Below are 25,268 nucleotides of genomic sequence, written 5' to 3'. Positions count from 1 at the left end.
TATCGGGTTGTATTTTACATTATTTAATGTTTTAGTTTTACTAAAGATAACTTAAACCAGACTTAGATACAACTGTTTGTATAATACAACGGGTCATTTTGGGTTTTGGTTAAACACCTCGGGGGTTGAGATTTTTCAGGTCTTGGCCTTAGAAAAAAGGGTCAAACAGGTCAGGCTTTTGGATCGGGTCGAAAATTGGCAGGTCTAATTATAAAGACTTATTCTAATTAATTTGAGTTTACCTTGACATTTTTCTTCCAAGGAAAGAGTCTAAATGATAACATTATGACAACAAAAAAGAAAAAAAAAAAAAAAAAAGAGATTATCACAAAGGGTAACATACTAACATGACTCTTAGCAGGAGATTCATGTGTTGCTTCATGCCTTCATCGAAGGGTTCATAGTACAATGTTGGAGTAAAATATTACTATACTCCATAACATTTAAATAATTAGGCCTTTATTATATTTTAATCTAGAACATCATTTACTTCAAGCATGTATGTGATTGCTTCATTATAGAATACGGCAAGCTTTTAGTATTTATAAACAAGTTCCCCCATTTTACAAATTCTCGTTTACATCCGTTATAATTTAAAAGCTATTTAAAACAACACTAAAATACGGTGCATATCACTCCACCGTTATAAGGTATAATGGTTACTTAAAAGTAATACTACGTACTTAATGTTTAACTTTTAAGCTAATCCATAAATTTGCCCAACGACTCGAACCATATAATCAGCTTTGCATGGTTTGAGTTGGATTCAATTGATTTTAATTTTAATGTTAATGACTACAAATTTTTATAATGATTCACTAATAAAAATGGTCACAAAACATACAATAAAAGGGGAGAGTTTATTACGAAAATAGATGGTAATGGCCAATAGGCACTGGTAATCGAAGTTTGTCATCAAAAGTTTGTGTAGGTTTAGAGGTTTGCATACGAACCTTTCTACTGCAAAAAGATAAACCAGTGTGCTCGTACTAACACTCCAAAATTTACCAAGAACGAACCTTAAAAAGGAATTGGATTTTTGTAGGCATGAGGCTAGTCGTAAATGGCATAGGAACAAAGTGGCTAGAGCAGAGGTGGTCAAATACGGGATTGGGGCGGATGCGGACTGAGCTAGCATAATTTTTTTGGCTCACGGACATGCGGGTTCACGAGTTTTGAGCGGATTTATGGGCCGGGCCTTTGTAAATTTTGGAGAATAAGCGGGTCAGATGGACGGGCCAAATGGGTCGTCCAGTCCATGAACAGCTCTAGAACAAACCTCAAAAGACGCTCATCTATTTCCATTTGATTTGTGAATGCCCTTAGGGTACCAAAAAGTGATATTAAGGCACGACCAACAATTATAAGTATGATTACGATAAACACATAAAAGGGTACGAAAACTTAACCTCACAAAAACTAAACCGTGACGGTCACAAATTGTGACGGCCCCAAATGTGACCATTTTAAGATAAAAAGTAATCACTCATAAAATGTTACCTATTAAATAATGGTCACATTTTCTCATTAAAATGGTCACATTTAAGTCCGTCACAATTTGTGACGAAAAAGAGTCGGTCACACATGAGAATTTAGAAAACTAAATAAGTTTGAAAGTTAAGACATTGGACTTTTGACGCTGCTAAATTGCTAATTGGCCGTGAGAACTGACTTAATTCTATAAGTCAAGTTTGGCACAATAGGTGAATATACCAATTTATTTCACACAGTAAAATTCCATCCAATACTAACAGAATATACCGTTAAATTCCATTTATCCTCCTAACTCTTTAACGTTTCTCTTATTTTATTTACCAGTAATTCTTGTGTGAGACGGTCTCACAATGTAAAACGGTCCTATTATAAAAAAAGTCAGCTTATTTATTGACATAAATGAACAAACTTTTTATAAAAATGGACAGTCTCACGGTGTAAAACCGTCTTATTCTAGAATTTGTGTATTATTTACTCATGTTGCCCTATCTTAATATCTTTCCGTCACTACATTACTCCAAGCATATACCCTTTTATATTCTTCTTAGTTCTTATTACTCCCTACTATAATAATCTCTATATAAAACCATGATCTCTCCTTTCCTCTTTCTCATTCATTGCAAGATTTCAAATCCCATTTGTACAAATTTCGTGTCGAAATCCGCCCTATACACGTAATGAAGTTCGGAAAGAGGCTGAAGCAACAGATTCAAGAGACATTGCCGGAGTGGCGAGACAAGTTTTTGTCATACAAGGAGCTTAAGAAGCTTGTACGACTGATCTCGTCATCTCCGGCAATGTTGAATGGTTCATTAGAGTATGGTAAGGCTGAGGGTGAATTTGTGTGTCTGTTGAATGCTGAGATTGAGAAGTTCAATGCTTTTTTCATGGAGATGGAAGAAGATTTTGTGATTAGGGATAAGGTACGTATATAATGTTGGTATTTCATGTGAAAATTTCGGTTTGATTAGTTACAATACTTTCATATAGATTGATCACTCGAAAACGGTTTTCTTATTTTAATTCACAAGGGTAATGTTGCTTACATTCGACCCCGCTTCGACTAGAGTTTTTCATTTTAAGAGTCTTTGACTCTTTGTCAACCTTTGAATGAAGAAAAGTCTACTAGATATTCAAGCAAACTAAAGAACCCACAAAGGTTTGTGTCAAGTATTATTAATATCCTATTTAGGAGTAATACCTAATTGCGTAGGTTATAATAAATATATCCATATCGATTTGAAACTTAAAAGTTTATTATATTAATAAGCATGTGATATTAACTTATTAACGTTTATCAAAATCGTCTTTTTCACATGTGCTGTGGCGCAACATTTGCACATAATAGCTTATAATCTTATATCACTCCCTATATTCATGTGAATTAGCCTCATTGGCCCACTTTCCGTGAAATGCGGGCCAACGTAGCTGATTCAATCAAATGGAAGGAGTATTAAACTTTTGGATAACAAAAGTGGAGGGAATGGGAAGGAATGGGGGTGGAGGGGAGGGAAGGGAAGAGGAGGGGAAATGAAAGATGAGTGTTTGGATACAGTTTCTCTCCAAATCTTTCCTATGGTGGAGGGATTTTGGTTTTGCCTTAGAAGAGGGAAAATGAATCCCTCTAAATCCCTCCCCTTTCATTTCTCTCCTACCCGTTTTGTAATCCAAATAAGGAATTTTGTATCCCTCCCTTCCCCTCCCCTCCCCTGCCTTTCCCTCCAAATCCCGTCATCCAAATAACTAAATAAGGCCTAAAGGTCCCTTAGTGTTAATCTCGATTCTCACAAGTTTCCTTTAATCGGAGTCAATAGAGGTATATTTACGTAAAAAACATTTAGACAAGCATGTTCGTGGTCGACACTAGACATTGGTACAAGAAAGGTATTTTCTGGTATAAAAATTCGAAAATCCGGACACTTGTGTGAAACTGATGGCTGATTCCGTAAGGATATGCTACACTCTTTTCATCAAAAGTAAAGAAGGAAAGCGAGAGATTTGGCTTAATAGTTTACAAGCTAAGAATATGCTACAACCTTGCGTATGCAACTACTTGAAACAACAATTCTACTCACATGGATAACACTACATCCATCCTACCAGCTACCGGTTTAGGTCGCAATTTACGACAGCCTTTGAGTACTATGACAATGTTGTTTCTATTGTTGTAGATTAGTTGCAAAAAATTAGATATATCATGTAACCTTGCATTTACAGGAACTGTTATTCAGCACCACTTACATGAGAATCCAACTTCTTTGAAACTAAACACTCCCTCCTTTTATTGACATTGCCATCTTTGCTTTCGACACATACTTAGGAGAGCAAATATGGTAAACAATTGGTAAGGGTAACGATGAATGACGAGGGTAAATTAGCTGGTTATAACTTATAACACATGCGAACTACTGTAATTCAAATTTAAGTGTAAAAGAGACAATCTCGTAAATGTTTGAATAGAATGTTAAAGATTAACTACAATGGTGCAGGAATTGCAACATCGGATACAAAGGATGCAAGAAACATGGGGGGAAAACGGAAGTCACCCTTCAAAAATATTTTACAGAGAGGAAATGGGACGTATCAGAAATGACATTGTCAATTTCCATGGAGAAATGGTTCTTCTTATCAACTACAGCAACATAAACTACACTGGTACATAAACATAATCCCACCACTATAGTTACCAATCTTACCATTTACGAGTGTTGGCTCAAAACTATCGACAAGCAACCAAAAGGAATGTCGAAATAAACCAATTACATCCAGCTCTCTTTATTCCTTGCCAAATTTGTAACTATGATCAACACCCTAAATTAAGACTCAATAATTGACGAGCTTAATCTAAAATGTGATTTTTTTTTAGTGGAGAATCAGATTCTAATTGAATTTGAGCTATAATGTTCTTCTCCTTAATCTTGCTTGTATAGGATTAGCAAAGATCCTGAAGAAGTATGACAAAAGAACCGGTAGTGTGTTGCGATTACCATTCATACAAACGGTAATTGAGCAACCCTTCTTCACTACCGATCTCATTTCGAAGCTGATAAAGGAATTGGAAAGGAGAATAGATGAAATGTTTCCAGATGGTGTTGGCAATGAACAACAGAATAGCAAAGGCAGGGAAAATGAACTATCAATAGTTGGTGAAGGAATATTTAGGAACACAGTGGCAGCTTTGCTAACTATGCAGGAAATTAGAAGAGGAAGCTCGACTTACAGCACTTTCTCTCTGCCTCCTCTTAGCTTGGCTGATTCTGAGTTTAGCCACACCATCCAACTTTCCGCTCCTATACCAATTCTGTGATTTGTACACAACATATTATGATCAGTAATTAGGGAACGACAATGATTGTCTAACCTTATTGGTTACTAGATATTCTTTAGCCATCTAATAGAATATATAGATTAGTAGAGTTTGGTTGTCTGAAATGATGTTGGAGGTAAAAGTCCTAGTCATTATTCATGAGTTACCATGGCAGATGTAATAACTTCCTTATTTAAAGGTTGAGAATAATTGCGGAAACTGATGGTCCACCTTAATCAATACTATCACAAATTCAGGTATTAGGGGCAGTTTGATAGGTATTTTGTGAAAATCAATAACTTGGCTCGTCGTGCCTTTATTCAAAGTTCTTCGGAGTTCGGAGCGTACATTTAGCATTAGTCATTATGAGGTACTTGAAAAATAATCTTTAAGGCTCTTGGTTGGTCTGGTTTCAGATGAGTGAACAATCCCTAAATCTATATGAGGTACTTGAAAAATTTATGTTGCTTGGGAAAGGACAACAATGTCAGATATGCAAGCTTCAGCTTAATAAAAAGAATAAATGTTGGTACCTTTCTAAACACAATCTTCAGGAGTTTAATTGTGTCTGTAACATGTTGCAGCGCTGAACTATGCTTCGAAAGTCATCCAGCGTCAGCTGTGTGAGACAAGCTAAGTATTAGAACTAGCAAAGCAACAGTCAATAACTCAATAGAAGCTAGACAATACAAGTTACATCCACAGCAAAACGAGTTAAGACTCCCTTTCCATATCAACGATCAACTAGTAATTACTTATTCTTTGAATTGCTTTAAAGGATTTCATGGATCCAATAAGAAATAATTCACAGCACAACTCCCCAATGGCAAACCAATAATACCCCGTTTTTCTAAGCACTGATGACATAGTTTTTATAATTTTAAATCAAAACTTGGCCATTTAGTCTCATAAGAGAACCGCTCAATGAGGATTAGTTGTAAACTTGTAAAGTGTAAATGGGTGATTACTGATTAGAGGGTAAATGAAGCGGTGTTACCAAATCATTATATGAGACTCTCACTTTTGGGCACTTGTGTTATATCAATTTTTTTGAGTACACCATAAAGGAGATTGATGTTAGCCGACCCCAAATCATTTTGGGATTAAGGCTCTGATGTTGTTGTTGTTGTACTCCATAAAGGAGATTGGCAGAGGAAATAAAACCCAGGAATACAGCCAGCACATAATGTGATCACTCATGTTCGGGTTCCAGTGACTGACCTTTCCATCACGATCACTATCGAAGCAGCGAATCATATCAGATAACTCCTTGTCTGTCCAGTTAAAATCATGAGTAGCAGCCATTCGCTCCACATCTCTTATTGTGATGCCTCCCTTTCCAACCTCTGCACCTCAAAATTAAGTAGTATCAGGAATAAAAGGTCCAGTGAGTTACATAAAATGCTCTCACATGTGAGACCACCCAAATCCTTGCGTATTCATTCAATTATAGGGTTAATGGTTGGTCTCACATGTACATGAAAGACCGACTCATAGTTGTTGTGTAACAGATCTTGCATGAAAGAGTAACTGCCACTCTCTCACCAGTTTTATCTAGAAATCAGAGATGAAGGAGAGTATAATAGGAATTGGGGCATGCATAAATTTAGTTCAGCAGATATCATAGTAGATGATGAAAGTGACAATTAAAGTGAATATGCAGGTAATTAGGTGCCAAAGAGTACACTAGTGATTCCAGAATTGAACTGAAACAATAAAAATGTAGAGTTATACATCAATTTTGTGAGAAGATCATGCTACCCGGTGGAGATTAGATATCAAGCAGTAAATTTGAAGATAAAAGTAAAATAAAAAGTTAAAAAACAGCTGGAGAAATTACCATCAATCTGACAGAAATGTATAACCAGGTCATCATCGGTCATTTGAACACGGCTAGTGAACTGCAAAGGACCGCCAGAAAATTACAGAAAGCTTAAATCAAACTAAAACATAATTCAAGGTAAATAGTAAAACAACTATATTTTGCATTCATGGCTTACCAGTTTTCTCTTCCTCTTGTTAGTATTATTATCCTGTTGAAAGTGATCACAGCTTTTCTCCTTACTGCTAGTAGTTCGTTTCTTCGAACTCTGAGGAGACTTACCATGCTGCGTGTCTGGAATTTCTCCAAGGTCTTTAAGTGAAAGAGCTAGAGCCTGTGGAAAAAAATGGATCATTATCCCTATTTCAAGATTAAGCTGCAAACAGGTAAGTAGACAACTAAAAACTTCACAACAGCGCAGCAGGAAGCAATCTCTATCAATAAATCAGATATTTTACCTGTTTCAAAGCCTCATCTTCATCCATAAAGACCGAGAGATCTGTGGGATTACTGATAGGAACTTGTTTACTGGAGCTCGGCTTTTTTACCTAATCAAGTCACAGAGAAAGGTAAACGGTCAGTCGGCAAAATTCCCATATTTGCATTTCAGCTTCCATTCAAGTTACTAAATTAGTATTCCTATTATATATCAACCAAAGTATGTTTCTCAAGCCTAGAATATCAAGTACAAAAAGCATTGATACCAATATGCAACTCACTTTTGCACAAAAGATTGCTGCGAAAGTAATAAATGTAAAGTGTCTTACAAACCACTGACTGAGAACTGCTTTCGATGTTACAACTTAAAACCCACCATCTTCTGATTCTCGTCTAATCTAGAAATATACCAAGATACTTGACAGTGTAAGAGTGACACATTACATGTAACTCTCGGTTGCATATAAGAGTATGCAATAAAGCAACCACTCGCACTAAACTACCTACAAATCATTTCTTCGGAATATCCCATTTCACTAAGGTGTCGTTTAGATAGACATATACTCCGTAGAACATTAGGAAACTTTTCCTATATTGGAATGACATTGATTTTGTTTATAGGAGCCAAAATGTATCCCACTCACTCCCTCCCTATCCCTTCATATCCCAACTAGGTGCAATTGATGGCAATCTCTCTCAATAATGCGAAAATACCCGATAATTTTGAGATCAGAGAGTACTTTCTTTAGCACTAGACTATAGTAGACTTTATTGCATACAGAAATTGCCTAAGCAAAACTATCTTCAACACATAAATAATTTCAACCAACTTCATTGGCCATAGATAATCTCTAACTTCAGGGTGTGTTTGGCTTGAGGGATTTGGAGGGAAAAGAAAGGGAGGGGGATTAGGAGATTTAAAATCCCTTGTTTGGATAGCAAATGAGGGTAGAGGGAAATGGAGGAGGAGAGATTTGGAGGGATCCAATTTTCCTCCTCCAAGCCTAATGAAAATCTCTCCACAATACGCAAGATTTGGAAGGAAATTGTATCCAAACACCCAGACTCCATTTCCCCTCCCCTTCCCTTCTCTCCCTTTCCCTTCCCTCCTTTCCCCTCCCCTCCCTTTCCCCTCCACTTTTGCTATCCAAACACACCCTCAGTCTCCCAAACTACTACACTGTATCCGTCAGTAGTTATCGTCGATTAAAATCATCCTCATAAAGAAAAACAATAGATAAATATTGACCGGGACGGCTTCGAACATTCCAATCAAACATACACATAAATTAACACTGTATAATCAACACTAATTCAATGAAATTACAATAAAAAATACTATCAGTACCTTTTTCTTAGGATTAAACTTATTTCTCCGAATAAAAGTCTCTTCCTCTTCCTCAAAATCATCATCATCATCATTACTAGAACTGTTCGACTCACCATCACCATCATTGCGATCACAATCAGGTACATATTCATCATCATCATCATCTTCACCACCTTTTCCTTTCTTCTTAACATCTTTTTTCGATTTAATTGCACAATTGCTGGAATTTCTAGGGTTTGGAGGTGTACCGATTAATGAATTAGCGATGTTGCGTAATCCAAGAGCTTTCATTCGAGCATTGTTCGCAGCAATTCTCGCTTGCCTTTGCTTCTCGTAATTTGTCGATGGTGTTGAATTGATTTCTAGGGTTTCTGATTCATTTTCGGAATTTGAATTTGAATTTCCGTTGCTTTCTGAGTCGTTTGTATTGTTCGGTGATTCGCGTTCGTCTTTCGCCATTTTTGGGGCTTTTCGGCGCTAGGGTTCGTTGGATTTTGGCGCATAATAAAATTCTGTTTCTTTTATTTTGAAAATAAATAAGGTCTAAGTTTTCGTGTCATTTATTTACAATTAGTTTAAAAAAAGTGTTAATTTTCGCAGTACGCAATGTAATACAATTTTTACCGTACTACCCCTCCCATTTTCCCCCATGAAAAAGTGTACTGTGTTCAAAAAAAAAAAAAAAAAAAAAACTAAACTCACACCAACCGTCATCTTCAACATACCATCACCAACCCTCTCCTGTCGGCCACCGCCATCCACTGAGACCACCGTCTACCGCCGCCCTCCCCTCCCCCTCCTCATGCGACCTCCGTGAACCATTCCCACCCCAAACGACAGCACCACGCACTCCCTTTCCCCTGCAACACAACCACTACGTCATTCCACGCCTTCCCCTGCCGCGCTACCCACAGACGTCGCCAGCGACCGCTAGCGTCGACCCCCACCCACCCATACCGCCAATCCCCACCAAGCACTCACCTAACCAATCTCAACCCTAACTTTAATAAAACTAATTAAAACCCTATGAAAAACAGGTTGATAATTTGATTGATAATTTACAATTAACTAATCAAAAACAGGTTGTAATCTAAATTAGTGTTCATGATTAAAGAAATCTTATTAGTTGGGACGTTTGTGTGGTTAGATTTTCAAAGAATTAGGTCAGAGTCTTTCTTTGTTAGGGGTAGGTAAATGGAAAGTGTCGTGCAAAAAGTACTAAAATGAGTAAAATGCGTACTGCGAAAATAAATTGCGTAAAAAAATTACAAAGACCGGCTGTGCTTTTTCACACACGCTTTATTCTTTTGCACGCTTTTATGATTTTGCTTTGTCATTTTTTCTCATCTCTCTTACCTAATTGATTTTACTAACCAATTCCCTCCACCACCGTCTACCCTCCCTCCGGAAAACCCCTTGCTTCGGCTCACCGTACATGTCCCTCGACTCCCCCATAACCAACTACCCTGGCTTCGACCTCCCGCATTCCCCTCCCCTCGCTCCGCCCACCTCTCCCCTCGTCCTCCAGATCCGACCACCCTATCCCTGCCCTTCCTCTATCCTCCCTCCCTTATTGTGATTAACTTTGTCCCTGTAGGGTCTATAAGCAAAATCCATATGCAAATTCATGTGGCATTATGCATTATAAGTTAGGGGCATGACTCACATGGTCCTATATTTTCATTTAATATACTTATACTTTCACTAGAGTTTGTGAGCGATTTGCCGAATTTACTAAGGAATTTAGATATATGCTATGTTACATTTCTACGGGGAGATGAATTATGCCAAACCCGATGAGATTTGTTAGGACTTCTTAGTGTGATCATCAAATTGAAGTAACTTTTAGCATCAATGAAAAGGCGATGCACTACGCGTCTACGCCTATCCAGATAGACAAGACTCACAGTCATCCATGACGAAACATGGAGCTCTAATCACCGTGCATCGCCTTAACCACCTCACACCACCCTGACCACCGAGCCATCCACCAACACACCCCTACCAATCATATACCCTAATTTTATCCTTTGATAAACAAATAAAACATTGATAAATTAAATAAAACTCAACAGGATACATCAATAATTGATAAACAGCTAAGTACTTCACTAATTGGTACATTGTTCAAGTATTTGGAGCAATTAGATTAGGTCTTAGGGGAAAATGTTGATATAAGAATTAATTTTACTTAGGTTTAGGTAAAAGGAAATTATGTGGAAAGTTAATAAAAAATAAATGTGAAGAAATAAAGTCCATGGTAAAAACAATCGAAAAATAACCCAGAACTAACACGCTCTTCTCGACCCGAATTGAAAAACAATGATCACCCAAAATTATTGTCGATGATTTCAATAATTTATATGGAAAGTTAACACTCAAACCTAAACACTTACCCACGTAAATAATAACTAAATACTCCCTCCGTTTCCGGTCAATTGTTGTCATTTGATTTTGGCACAAAGACAAGAAAAAAGGAGATTGAGTCAATTACGAAATGACAAGTGTAACAAATTGGGTGTGAATGATAAAAATTTTTTTAGGGGTCGTTTGGTTACCACTTAGAAAACATAAGCATTGAAAAATCCCATAATTTTGAAAAACATGGGTTAACATGGGTTGTTTGGTTGCCATAAATTTTGGAAAATGTAGAAATTAGAACTTCTCAGGAACTTCCAATGCCTACATGATGTGGTAAGTTGCTTACCTACTCCGCCCTTGGTCATTGAAAGTTAATGTGGAATTTAATTCCTACATGAGTAACCAAACACTTTTCCGAAATTCACCCGAATTGGACGAGGGAACTTAATTCCCATGAATTGTATTTTTCTAGGAAAATTAAGTCCCTTGATCAACCAAACAACCCCTTAAAATAGAAAGACAACAATTCACAGAGACACCTAAAATAGAATATGACAACATTGCTTTTTGCGCGGGTATTAAGAAACGGATTAAAAAAACTATTAAAAGTACACAGGGAAAGGGAATGGTGGGGTTAAAGATATTAAAAAAATATAAAGGTGAGTTTTATGGTGGATTTGTGTGGGGTATGAATGACATTTTTTGTAAATATAGATTTTCAATAAGAATAGAAAGGTCTTTTACATGTCCAAATAAGGAAACCTGTAAAGTGGAGTTGAATGGACGGAAATAAAATACTTGTAAAGTGGAGTTGAATGGAGGGAGTATATATAAAGCTTACTCTTTCAAATTCGGCAACTTAAATTACCATTTTCTGTCAAAACATCTAGATTATTGGAAATAGCAAGTTCCAACAAATTTTTTTTTTGAAAGGAAAAACTTCTTATATTAATTAGAACAAAGCGTCTTGCTTTTCCCGTCACAAGCTGAAGACCTCTCACAGAAAGGGAGAGGGGACAAGGTGGGACACCTTCCATGTGCTTCCCCACTCACCTCTCGTGGGTATTTTGTGAGAGGAAATGGTATCTGTCACAAGGTTGTGACGGATATCACCGTTTTCAATGAGATTTTGTGTAATTAGAAATACCAACACACTCAACAGCAACTAGAGGCTTAATGCACTCGGGGACCACCCAAAACCGCGTCGAGTATGAAAGCGGTACTAGGTGAGCCAGACCATGAGCCACATGACCCACATGAACTGTCGATTAATATAGTACGATCATACGAAAATGCTACTCGTACTCAAAAAATTGAACATCCTTTTCACTAACCAATTACATGCATTTCTTTTGATAAATAAAGTTTCAAAAGTTATGTTGACGATGGGAATAAATTAACCTTTTGATTTCCTTAACATCGAAGCATAGGCCGATTGATATTCACTTACGGCTTTATTTAGTTAGTCCATAGAAGGAGAGAGACCAAGGGAGTTTGCAAAATTTCTGTGTTAAGTTCATCAATCACTGCACAGAAAAGGTATGAAATTTTACTAAGTTCATTAAGTAATACTAGTTTTTTTTTTTTTTTTTTTTTTTTCTTGTATTTCATGTACCTCTCCATTTCCATTCAAATGTAAAAATTTGTTCATCCATTCAAATGTAAAAATTTGATCTTTTGCATTTAATTTGTTAGTGTGTAAATTTATTCCTCAGCCTCCAACCATAAAGCTTAAGCCTTTTTTTTTTTTTTTTTGATAAGGTAAAGAAACTAGGTTAACCGAAATCAACCTATAGCATCCTCTCGGATGAGATAAGCATCCAGTTAGTTGTGTGTAGTTGATTATACAACCAGTTGTATACATCTGGTTGTATAGATTTCGAGCTTTATAATAAAGAATTTGAACTTATATGTACATTTTACGAGCTTTATTGGAAAGAATATGAGCAACTCTATAAAAATATTAAACACAATATATTATAATGAAACTCAAAAATAATATATATAAGTCATGAACACTTAGATCAACTGGCAAGTGGTTGTTCTAGCTTAACCAGAGGTCTCGAGTTCGAACCCTGGGAACGCAGCAGTGTTAAAACTCATGAGGAAGAGCTTTACCGCCCTAGTGGTCCTACCCGGCTCGAATCCGGATTAAATCGGATGGTTTACACCAAAAAAATTAGATTATTGCATATCAAGATGTATAATCATATTTGTGTTAAGCATTTGGTTGAGTTGGTTTATTGACATGGTATTAGAGCTAGTGTGATCAAAAGGTTACGTATTCAAATCTGGCGTCTGTTTTGGAGTAACAAATCATCCTTGACAAATGACACTTGACAGCACTGAGAATTGTTCCTGCAATAAAAAAGATGAATTATTCAATGTTATTATTATTATTTTTTTTTTTTTTATCGTAGCAGTATTAATTTGTGTTAAATTAAGTTATGTTATGAATTTTTTGGGTTAATTTAAGTTTTAACAATTGGTTAGATGATTATTTATGTTATAAGATTGTTGGGTATTTTTTTCAGGGTTAAGTGAAAAGATTAGTATGGAGCTTTTAGAGACTCCGGATGATTCAACTGCGCGTCTTCCATTTGCTAGAAGGTATTTTTTCTATAATAAGGAATTGCACCTTTAGTTTTGGCACAAAGATCAATGAAAGAGGAAGAGACCAATTATTAGATGACGAGTGAATCAAATATTCCTATAACCCAAAATGTAATAAGTAACAAATGACCGGGACAAAGGGAGTAATTCATAATTGCTGCATTTTTATTTTTACTGTTCCTTTAGAATTTTTTTAGTGAATACTTAGTATACTACCTTCACTAAGTAAAGTACTCCGTAATATATAGTATTTCCTTAGTTGGGTTCGGCTTGTTATAAGGCTATGTAGTTGTTACTCAGACTCGTTTAAGAGTATTCTGACAAGGGAGTGTGTCCAAATGTTGGACTCGTTCACCCGGTTGGCCGGTTATATCATGAAAATATTTATTTTTTTTGGTTGGGAAAGAATTGTCCAAGTGTCATACCTCAGTCGAAATGTTGAGTGTCGGATATGGGTATGTAGGGTACTATGGATGGTTGGATACTATGTTACTTCGACACTTCACTTAATTGCCGTGTCGCGTGTCAGACACGTGTCGGTGTCCGACACGACACGACACTCCGACACTTCAATTTAGACCACAAAACAGGAAAATTCACCCCAAATAGCCGTGTTGGCTGTCGGACACCAACACGTGTCGGCGTGTCTGAGTAACACAGGTTGGATATTTGTTGGAAGTGGCTAGTTTGGGGTTTCTCTCTTTTCTGTTGCTGCTTCTTCAATTAAATTCAGGATTGTTTTATCCAATTATATTGTAGCTACCAACTTGAGGCTTTGGAGCAAGCTATGAAGCAGAACACTATTGCATTCTTGGAGACGGGCTCTGGGAAGACATTGATTTCGATCATGCTTCTTCGCAGCTTTGCGTACTTACTACGAAGGCCTACACATTCAAACATAGCAGTGTTTTTAGTACCAAAAGTTTTTTTGGTGACTCAAGTATGATGCTATTTATTAAGTCATTAACACCTTGAAATTAAGTGAAAAGAGTAATTGAAATAATTAATACAAATATCCACTCAAAATATGATATTTGACGTCTAGTCTCTGACTCGTGATTTTTGTGACTATTGATTAGCAAGCTAAAGTCATTGAGACGTGGACTGACCTCAAAGTAGGCAAGTATTGGGGAAAAATGGGCATTGATTTTTGGGAAGCTGCTAGGTGGAAGGTTGAACAAGAACAGCATGAGGTGTGTTCTTTTATTGTTGATCATTAAGTATTTTCTTAGCTTAATTATTTTCTCGGAACTAAAATAACAAGTTGGGTAGCAGCATTGTTGTCAGAATCCCGATTCGATCCTATGATTCTACGATTTTACGATCCAAAAATGCTTGACCGATCCCGGATCCTACGATTTTATCATGTTTGTAGAATCTTACGATCCTATTTATTTGAAATTTCTAGAGGTAGAATCATAATACGATTCTACGATCGATCCTACGATCCGACTCCATAGTAAACATATTTAAATATATTTTTATATAATGACATCGTAAAATCTAAATTTCATCTAATTTGTAGAAACATGTTCATGAAATGATACTAAACTCATTAATTATCAATATTTTGGGTATAAGTATCTGGTTATCCTCAATTATATATTTTTACCAAATAAAAAACTATATTTAGTGAATTTGTAGAATATTACGATTCTACGATCCGATTCTACCGATTCGATTCTAGCCTCCTCATCGATTCAAAGTAGAATCCCGATCCTAACAACATTGGGTAGCAGCACTGGCTAGGTTTATGGTAATGGAAAAGATGCACTGTTTTTCTTTTATGCTACTTGTCGAGTTTAAGTGAATGTGTTACATTCAAATGTTTTTAGGTCCTTGTGATGACTCCACAGATCCTGCTTGATGCGCTTAGGCGTACTTTCATCAAATTGGACAAGATAAAAGTTCTAATATTTGATGAATGCCATAGAGCCAAGGGAAAAGATCCATACGCATGTATATTGAAGGTGAGATTTGTCTTTTCATTGACTACATTTGAATTTTGTCGTAAACTATGTGGTATGCTCCTTAAGAGGTAATCCAATTGAAGTCAATTTTTTTTGCTAAAAGTAATGTTGTGCACCCTCCTTGCAGGAGTTTTATCATCCTCAGTTGCATACTAATGAAGTTCCTCGGATATTTGGCATGACTGCTTCTCTCGTGGATTCTAAAGCCAAAGGTGAACTTCTTAGCCCTTTGTGATCATGCTTTACTAAAGTGTGGAGTATTGTTTTTTTTTTGTTCGTCCCTTTGCATGGTTATCAGTTGATTTCTTCCTACTTCAATGCAGGTTCCGAATCAGATGCCTCTTATTCGAAAGAAATTTGTGCCCTTGAAACAATTATGAATTCAAAGGTTGTTTCATATGATGATTTGCTTTGGATATGTATTTTAGGGGTGTCAGGCTGCAGTTTTATATATCTTCCGTTTTTGTAAGTTTTATTCATGTAACAATTTTTTTGCGGAATGAAGGTCTACACTTGCGCGAGTGAAGCTGTGCTGGCTGAGTATATTTCATTCCCGAACTCAAAGATTCAGCTGTACGATGAAGAGATTCCTGATAAATTGCAGAACGATTTGATCGAGAGTGTCAGCTCACTCGAAAGAAAGGTGAGCGAGTATTTCTATAACCCACTATAAGAAAGGTGAGCGAGTATTTCACTATTTGCGGAGTGTTCTTCTATTCTCTACGGAGTACCATTTATATGTGAATATGTGATACTAATCCCAAAACATTTTCAGCACATAAATGGTCTTATAAATTTGAGAGTTCAAGCATCAATAGAAGGGTCTCTGACTCGTAAGTTGAGAAGGTTGAGCTTAACATTTCAGTATTGTTTGGGTGAACTTGGTCTTTGGGCGGCAGAAAAGGTATATCTTTCAATTGCACTATTACAGTATTACGTCCTTCTTTGTCGTGACTGTGGTATCTAAACACTATACTTTTGTGGTTTTGTTATAGGCTGCAGATATACTGTCTCTTGAAGAAACTGATATTGTCAGTTGGAATACGTTAGATAATTGTGGTCGGACTACCATCACAGCTTTCATTCATGATGTTAAGAAAGAGTTATCAGCTAATATGTCATCTGGTATTTTAATACTTTTCATAATTCAGATGTTTCGGATTATTTTTTGTTATTCAGATTGGTATATCATCGAGATTTATGTTATTTTTATCATGTATACTTATTACTTAGGTTTATGACATGGTTGAGAGTGATAAAGCACGATATGAGAGTTCTGGGGCTTGAGGAGAGTATGGTGACGGAGAGGGCACAATGGAGGGAAAGGATACATGTGGATTTTTAGTATTTGATGTTTTTTTGACAGATTTAATGTTTTTTATTTAATTTAAAAAATTAAATTATTTATTTTTCTCTCCTTTATTACACTTTTTCACCAACCACTTTCTTATAGATTTTACCTGGTTCATTCCGGAGCCTTAACTCTATTTCGGTTTTTAAAAATCGTTTTAATCGTTTCTCTCGATTTAAATTTTATGTTTTTATAAAAGAAAGACGGAATTCGATTTTAAAACCCCTAAGTTTACCTTGACTTTCCATTACATTTTCGTTCTTCCTTTTTGTTTTTCATCTTCCCTTTTTTTTATTCGCATTTTGAGGTGTGCGTTCACCCATGGACGGTTCGAAAGGATGATTCATGTCAGCCGACCCCAAATCATTTTGGGATTAAGGCTCTGATGTTGTTGTTGTTGTTGTTGTATACTTATTACTTAGGTTCCAGTTGGTCTATCTCGGATGTAAAGTCTAACCTGGGTGGCCGGCTTCTCACATCTAAAGTGATATGTCTAGCTGAAACTCTTCTTGGATACAGGTGAGAATATGACAGTAACTCTGAAACCTCTTGTAGTGGTCATGATCCTAAGCAAGCAAACACCAACTTCAATCCTTCTGCAGTTCAACAGCTTCAACCTTAACTGGGATTCGGGTTGATTTTTCTCATGCGATATTTGGTCTTTTATTGTAGAAATTCGGAAGGTATGCGGTGTATTATATTTGTCGAAAGGGTTATCACCGCAATAGTTCTTGAAGAAATTTTGCAATCGCTGCTGTTTCAAAGCACTGGATGGAAGGCAAAATATATAGCCGGGAATGAGTCTGCACTGAAGTCTCAAAGTAGTAGTGAACATAACAAAATTCTCGATGATTTTCGAAATGGCACTGTAGGTTTCTTTGCTGTCTTACTTTATAGATAGAAAATCAAGAAATATATCAGCTACTACATGTGACAGTGTGACTTGATACTCTATATCTGATTTTCAGGTACATATTTTAGTTGCTACCTCCATTCTTGAAGAGGGTCTAGATGTTCAAAGCTGCAACTTGGTTGTTCGTTTTGATCCATCGTATAATGTTTGTAGTTTTATTCAGTCAAGAGGTCGTGCTAGGATGCAGAACTCAGATTTTCTGTTGATGGTGAAAAGGTAAAATGCTGCTTTATCCTTTGCTTTGTTCGCCTAAATTTGCGAACATGTTTTAGCTCTGATCAGAAGGGAAATCTCCTTCGCCTTTTTGGGGTATTTAAAGCCGACACTCTTCACCACTGCCAAGATAAATGCCAATTAATTGTTTTGAAACTAGTTTAGCTCCCGTGCAATTTATACACGGTATATATAGAGTTTTACATTTTTTAGTATATTATACTTTATGAAATATAAATTAGCTAATTTTTTTTTACGTTTCTAATCATTATATTTTAATTTGAAAAATCAAAGTCTAAATCGTACTCGTATTAATCATTGAAATGAGTATTTTCAATAAAAGTTTTTAATTTCCTATTACCGAGAAATTATTTTATAAAATTTTACTGATAATATATTTTTATCCGCAACTTTTTAGCATAGAAAATTAATGAATTTTTTCGTATGATTCTTTAAACAAAAAAATTCCTTTTTATATCATAAAAAGATTGGAGATAATTTTGTATAGAATGTAAAATACTAAATGACATAAATACATAAATCTGAAAGATTGTGTATTATAGTGCACCATACTTATAGAATATGCTAAAAATAACTAAATTTTATTTTAGGAAATATGTTTAGGCGGGAAAATTTGGAACTTCGCCTATTCATTTAGTAAATAGGGGATGTGGCCATCTATACTCCACTGTTCACTTGAATTCGCTACATTTGCTTTTGGTCAAAATTTTTAGGAGATGAAAAATGTGCGAGAAGAATGGAGCCCACGCTTACACGGTATATATGTGTGGGCTGCTTCTTATCAAAAGTGGAGGGAGATGTAGCGAAGTGATTTGAATACGAAGAGAAAGTGTAGCGAATCTGTAAATCCAAATTAATAGAGGTCGTAATGATTAGTTTACAACTAGTAATTCATGAGGTTCAAATCTTTCGAGGAGAAGAATCAAGTTAGATGTTTTGTAATTTTTCCGATTTCTATGATCTTGACAGAGGAGATGCTGCTGAACTCTCTCGAGTGCAGAACTATCTTTCTAGTGGTGAAATAATGCGGAAGGAAGCTTTGAGCCATGCCTCACTACCGTGCCAGCCTGTTGAGTTTGATGAGTTTGATGAAATTTTCTATCGTGTTCCTAGCACAGGCGCAATTGTGACCCTGAATTCTAGTGTTAGTTTGATATACTTCTATTGCTCACGGCTCCCTTCAGACGGGTATGCTTGTAGAGTGAATATTTATTATGTTGATACTTGAAATTTTAGCTGTCTGTTTTTGAATCATACATGATGACGACATTTTTTTGTTGCTTAGATACTTTAAGCCCTCTCCTCGCTGTGTTTTTAACGAGGATTCGGAGACTTGTACATTACAATTTCCAAATAGTTGTCCCATTCCATCAGTATCTGTTGATAGTAAAATGGTCAAGCAAAAACTGCTGAAGCGCTTTGTCTGCTTGGAAGCTTGTAAGAAGCTACATGAGATCGGTGCTTTGACGGATCAACTTGTTCCAGACATTGTCGAGGAGGAGGGTCTTGTACAAGAAGCAGGTATGTATTACTTCCTATATAGATTGGAGTTTAACTCAGAGTTCAAACCCTTGTGTTAGGGGGATAAAATTATCGGGTGTCTCTTAAATTCGTAATTGAATGCAGAGAATGAACCATATGACGACAATCAACCGAGTTATGTCCCACCTGAGTTTGTCACTAGTGATTTGAGCATCTGTGCCGCTGTTTACCACTGCTACTTAGTGGAGCTCCAGCAAGATTTTTATTCTGAGATCCCTTTACATGATATAATCCTGGTATTTAGAGATGAGCTTGAATCTGATGTTGGCTGCATGAAATTCGACATGGGAGTTGGCTCGGGTAAAATGTCTGTTAATATGAAGTATGCAGGAACAATACATTTGACTCACGAACAGGTGACATTCATTAGAAACTGGTGCTAATATATGATAATTGACTCCATGATGCTCCTACCCAGTGGTGGAGCGAGGGGTGGGGTGGAGGGCTAGCAGGGGCGGCCGCCCCCGTTGACGTTCGAAAATTTCGAAATTTTTAGTTCAAATTTTCGAATTTTTTCAAGGCCTCGATAGATGAACCATCTCAACCAAAACCTTAAGACGATGGTTGAGGCCCAACTATTATAAATATTCCTATTACGCTCCCTCACTCAAATGCCCTCGGGCTTGAAGAGTGGTTAGTTGTGCACCGGCTCCCCCGTACCGTGTGCTAGGTTTCCACTTCAAGTTTTTGAGGAGTTTTGAGGTTGCCAGGATTTGAACCCGTGACCTTTGGTCACACTGGCTCTGATACCATGATAGATGAATCATCTGAACCAAAACCTTAAGACGATGGTTGAGGCCCAACTATTATAAATACTACCTGTGGGCTTTCTGCTAATCGTTGTCTCTCATATTTCCAGGTAGTTCACTGTAGACAGTTTCAGGTAGCTGTCCTCAAAATTCTTAAATACCAGAATGCGAACAAGTTGACTGAGGAGTTGAAGGAATTGTTTAAGTGGGATAAGGATATTGATATGCCTGGCTCACATTACGACTATCTTCTTCTTCCATGTCAACGGTTACATCAAAGTTCATCCATCGATTGGGAGTGTATTTTTTCTGCATCTTTCCTAAGTAATGACGTTGGCGTTTCCTTCAATCGTCTCAATATTGAGACTCATCATTGTGAGAATGTGTACACTAAAAATGGTTATATTCATCCTAGTGTGCTGCAAAACTGTCTGGTCTGTACACCTCACAATGGTTATATCTATTGTGTCTCGGGATTTTTAGATGGCACGAATGGTAACTCACTTTTGACTGTAAAAGATGGTGAAATTATCACATACAAAATGCACTATCAAGTGAGGTTTGTATATCTATTTTACATTGGTCGCTCTCTTATACTCCCTCTGTCCCGATCATTTGTTGTCCTTTTCCATTTTGGGGTGTCTCAGTCAATTGTTGTCCTTTCTATTTTAGGATTGCATTTGATTAACAATTTGGTCATTCACACTCAATTTTATCCACATGTCATTTAGTAATTGGCCCTCTCCTTTTTCCTTGATCTTTGTGCCAAAATCAAAGGACAACAATTGATCGGGACGGAGGGAGTAGATACTTACAGGCTTTACGTGCAGTGGCGCTAACATGTTACCATATGATATAATGTAGGCATGGGATTGACTTGGTTTTTGAAAAGCAAACCATGCTTTGTGGGAGACGGGTTTTTCGGCCTCAAAATTATCTTCTCAGTTGCCGACAGAGAAGGGAGAAGGGTATGAACAATGATTTGCTATTGCCTCAAATTAGCTACTTACTGTATATTGCAAGACACAACTGATAGTATTTTCTTTTGCAGAGTCAAGCGATGCTTCTGTTGAACTGCCCCCTGAACTATGTCTTGTCATTATGTCTCCTGTATCAGTTGCAACTTTTTATACCTTCTCATTTGCTCCTTCAATTATGCATCGAGTTGAATCTTGGTTGTTAAGTGCCAACTTGAGAAGGATTATTTTGAAAGACTGCATGCCAAATTTTATTATTCCGGTCCCTAAGGTACTTAATACTTCATATTCCTTATCAAATAAGTGTCCCATTAAAATTATTTCATGTTGTAAGGATAATAGTTTTTCCATATTTCTAATGGAGCCAAAACTCATTACTCTTTGGTTCTGGATTATGATGGAGTAAAGCAAAATGGCTCACTAAAGTGCTGTGCTTCTTTCTCTTGTGAAGTAGCAGTCTTTCGATGCAGTTCTCGACGCAATTTTCATCTTGGGTCATTCGGAAACAGCCTCTTTGTGTTGCTAACACAAGGGTAAGGCTGCGTACATCTGACCCCCCCTTACCCCGCAATTTGCGGGAGCCATTGAGGCACTGGGGTAATGTTGTCGTTGTTGTTGTTGTAAGGATAATAGTTAAAGGTATAATCGATTTGAATACTATATACATTACATGCAATCCGCACCAAACTACTATTTTCTTTTTTGAGTAAAACCCAAACAGTTTTTCCGATACTTTTCTGTATTCCTTAAACTTATGTTTCTGAGGAATGTATAGTTTGGTGTGGATTGGTGAGGGTAACTAACAACAGTGGATTGTAATACGGTTTTTCTGACAATTTCACTCCGACAGGTCCTGGAAGCAATTACCGCCAAACATTGTCAGGAGGAATTTCATCTGGAATCTCTTGAGACCCTTGGCGATTCTTTTCTGAAATATGCTGTCTGCCAGCAGCTGTTCAATAGTTTCCAAAACAATCATGAAGGTTTACTTAGTATAAAAAAGAGCAAAATAGTTTCAAATGCTTCATTATGCAAGCTAGGGTGCCAAAGAAAGATCTCGGTACTGTGTTTTCTTTTATATCCCTCTGAATTAGTTCATTGTTTGTAGCGATACACAACAACTCATATAAGACGGTGTCACATTTGAAACCAACCCACATAAACCCATAAATAAATAAATAAAGAATACAAAACGATTTGGGTTCTTCCCACGTGACACGAGTCACCGAAGTCAAGTGTGTATGGTTGCCGCATTTTTATATGTGAAAAGGGAGTCACCATGGCATTTTTTTTTTTTTTTTTTTTTTTTTTTGCTGACGGGATTTGAACCCTGACGTCTCACTGTCTCACTCACTTTACTTCAGATCTCATGCTAGCTACTTTGAGATCAATGAGGACGTTTTCTGTTCTATTTTAGGGTCGGGAATTCTCATATATGTTTCTTATGTAGGGTTTTATACGTTTCGAAGCTTTTGATCCTAAAAGTTGGATCATTCCTGGTGATCTATCTGGGAGTTGTGTACAGGAAGAAGAGTGTCTTACCAGTGAAAGAAAGGTTTATATTAAAGGAAACCGTAAAATGAAAAGCAAGAGAATTGCCGATGTTGTTGAAGCGCTAATAGGTGCATTCCTTACTACTGGTGGTGAAGTAGCTGCTTTATCGTTTATGAATTGGCTCGGAATAGAGGTGGAACTTTCCTGTATAAAGTACCAGAGGATATTCAATATTGATCCTTATAAGCATGTTAATGTCAGCCATCTACAGTCCATTCTAAATTATTCGTTCAAGGACCCGTCTTTGTTAGTCGAAGCATTAACTCATGGTTCCTATATGTTGCCAGAAATTCCGAGGTGCTACCAAGTAAGCTCTATCTATGAACACTATAAACTCATTATTGATCATTCCTGGTGATCATTTCTGTTTTAAGATGCTTTTGATGTGTTTATATCTTCCTTATTTCTCTTTTTCTTGATTTTGACAGTCTTTTTTAACCGTGTTCACATTTTTTTTTTCTTATTGTTTTACCTCCTCATTAACCGTCTCAAATGATGCTCGTGTTGGCTGACTCTAAGTCATTTTGGGACAAGTTATGTCATATGATGTTGCATTTCGAGAGTTCTGTCAATATGTGTAATGTGCCAGGGATTTAGGGGTTTTTACCTGTTATGTTATTACTAGACTTGCCAAATTATGACCCGACCCGTTTTCAGGGTCAAGACCCGAAAATCTCGACCCGGCAACCCGTTTGTCCCGAATCCGAAATGACCCGTTATTTTAGGGTCGAGACCCGACCTGAACGGGTCGACCCGTTGGGTCAAATGTAAATCAAGAATTTTATTAAAATATTAATATTTATATATTATATTTGAAAAAATAGTTGAAATTTTTTTTTTTTTATTGCTTAAAATTAAAAAGTCAATTTTATATAACTTTTATTATATTTAATAATAAAAAAATTATTAAAAAAAATTATTTTAATAATTATGTCAATATAGTTAATGCAAACAATGAATATGATTAAAATATTAATTTTAAATGTTTGTATATTTTTTTTAAAAAAAAATTTGATTTAAAAAAGCGTTACTATGACCCGGCCCGTACTCTGACGTGACCCGGGACCCGACCCGCCCAACCCGTTTGACCGGTCTAGTTATTACTGATGTCTGGCATTGATTCTGTTTGAGCATCAAAATCATGGTATAAACATTGATCAGTAGAGAAAGAGCTTATTTGTGAATTTTGCAGCGCTTGGAATTTCTAGGTGATGCGGTGTTGGATCATTTAATTACGATTCAGCTGTACGCTAAATATCCCGGAATGACACCCGGACTACTTACTGATATGAGATCGGCTTCAGTTAATAATGAATGTTATGCTCAATCAGCCATCCGATGTGGGCTTTACAAGCATATTTTGCATGCCTCACAAATTCTTCACAAGCAATTATCGGCTACCATTACGCACTCCGAGGAATTATCCTTGAAATCTACATTTGGATGGGAATTGGATATAAATTTTCCCAAGGTGGGTAAAAAAATAGTCAATTTTCTTTCCTAAGTGAATGATAGCCATACCCGACTCGAAAGAACCCGAAGTATACCCAACCATAAAAGACCGATTCCAAATGTGGCCCGACCTGAAATGGTGTTTTTTTTTTTGACAGCGGTAAATAAATGATTAATTTATAACAAAAACCATAATAGCTATGAGTTGTGTTACCCCGACTCTCCGACACGTGTCGAGAGTGTGCGAATTTTTCAATTTTTTGGTCTAAAATGAAGTGTCAAAGTGTCGTGTCGGTGTCGACACGATAGGTGTCGGACACTCGACACGGCAGCTAAGTGAAGTGTCCGAGTAACATAGGCTATGACCCAAAAGGCCAAAAGGCAAAAACGACCCTATCACACGTAAGTACATAACCATAGACCCATACCCGAAATCACTGGATAACATTGATTGCATCCTAAAATTGACCCGACTCAAACCTGACCACAGCGACCAACTTATGGCGTATGCTGATTTTTTTTGAATGAGATTCTCCTTGTTGTTTGATGTTTGCAGGTGCTGGCGGATATTATAGAATCATTAGCTGGAGCTATTTTTGTCGATTCCGGATACAACAAAGATGCAGTAATCAAGAGTATAATGCCTCTATTAGAACCCTTAGTTACTCCAGAAACTCTAAAGCTTCAACCTGTTAGAGAACTGCATCATCTTTGCCAAAAGTACCATTATAACAGGGGAAAGCCGATCCGATCATTTGAAAATGGCATACCGTCTATTACAATTGAGGTCGAGGCGAATGGGGTTATATTCAAGCACACTTGCACAGAGAAGGATAAAACCTTGGCCAAAAAAATCGCTTCTAGAGCTATTCTCAAATCTTTGAAGGAAAGTATTCCCGATTTATGTACAATTATGTATGGCGGTTTTACATGAGCCTTATTGTAAAGCAGAATGACATTGTTTCCATCCATATTCGGGTAAATAACAAGCAATTAATCTATCTCGTTGTAAAACCGCTTAACAAGAGACTTTTTTCGATGTTCTAGTCGGGATGAAATTCACTAGATGTATTGTCGGAGATTAGTGGTTGAGATTTGAGAATATGCCAAAGAACCAGAGTGTACCATGCAGTATTTTGATGTTGTTATAGGAGTCGAAGG

The 25,268-nt window shown here is 36.7% G+C and overlaps 3 protein-coding genes across 3 annotated transcripts; 2 read left to right on the top strand and 1 right to left on the bottom strand.

Moving 5' to 3' along the window:
- Nucleotides 1–1,895: 1,895 nt before the first annotated feature.
- LOC141585973 (SPX domain-containing protein 3) lies at nucleotides 1,896–5,021 on the top strand. Its single transcript, XM_074407063.1, has 3 exons — nucleotides 1,896–2,417; nucleotides 3,984–4,149; nucleotides 4,425–5,021. Exons 1-3 carry the CDS (start codon nucleotides 2,172–2,174, stop codon nucleotides 4,799–4,801), a joined length of 789 nt encoding a protein of 262 aa, XP_074263164.1. The 5' UTR covers nucleotides 1,896–2,171; the 3' UTR covers nucleotides 4,802–5,021.
- LOC141585972 (uncharacterized) lies at nucleotides 4,606–8,953 on the bottom strand. Its single transcript, XM_074407062.1, has 7 exons — nucleotides 8,410–8,953; nucleotides 7,082–7,171; nucleotides 6,802–6,957; nucleotides 6,642–6,702; nucleotides 6,023–6,147; nucleotides 5,335–5,420; nucleotides 4,606–4,795 (listed from the first exon to the last, which is right to left on the bottom strand). Exons 1-6 carry the CDS (start codon nucleotides 8,848–8,850, stop codon nucleotides 5,352–5,354), a joined length of 942 nt encoding a protein of 313 aa, XP_074263163.1. The 5' UTR covers nucleotides 8,851–8,953; the 3' UTR covers nucleotides 4,606–4,795; nucleotides 5,335–5,351.
- A 3,096-nt stretch (nucleotides 8,954–12,049) lies between these two features.
- On the top strand, nucleotides 12,050–25,172 carry LOC141585970 (endoribonuclease Dicer homolog 2-like). The gene is made up of 23 exons (XM_074407060.1): nucleotides 12,050–12,291; nucleotides 13,287–13,362; nucleotides 14,125–14,305; nucleotides 14,445–14,558; nucleotides 15,201–15,335; nucleotides 15,463–15,547; nucleotides 15,659–15,723; nucleotides 15,841–15,978; nucleotides 16,111–16,239; nucleotides 16,331–16,460; nucleotides 17,109–17,205; nucleotides 17,359–17,554; nucleotides 17,655–17,815; nucleotides 18,803–19,021; nucleotides 19,119–19,354; nucleotides 19,460–19,731; nucleotides 20,235–20,683; nucleotides 20,989–21,092; nucleotides 21,176–21,372; nucleotides 21,952–22,161; nucleotides 22,552–22,962; nucleotides 23,848–24,126; nucleotides 24,664–25,172. Exons 2-23 carry the CDS (start codon nucleotides 13,307–13,309, stop codon nucleotides 25,039–25,041), a joined length of 4,242 nt encoding a protein of 1,413 aa, XP_074263161.1. The 5' UTR covers nucleotides 12,050–12,291; nucleotides 13,287–13,306; the 3' UTR covers nucleotides 25,042–25,172.
- The last annotated feature ends 96 nt before the right edge of the window (nucleotides 25,173–25,268 follow it).

Source organism: Silene latifolia, chromosome 6 (assembly GCF_048544455.1).
Source record: "Silene latifolia isolate original U9 population chromosome 6, ASM4854445v1, whole genome shotgun sequence".
NCBI lineage: Eukaryota > Viridiplantae > Streptophyta > Magnoliopsida > Caryophyllales > Caryophyllaceae > Silene > Silene latifolia.
Note: the sequence above shows the minus strand (reverse complement) of the source record. Positions and strands in the feature narration are given on the sequence as shown.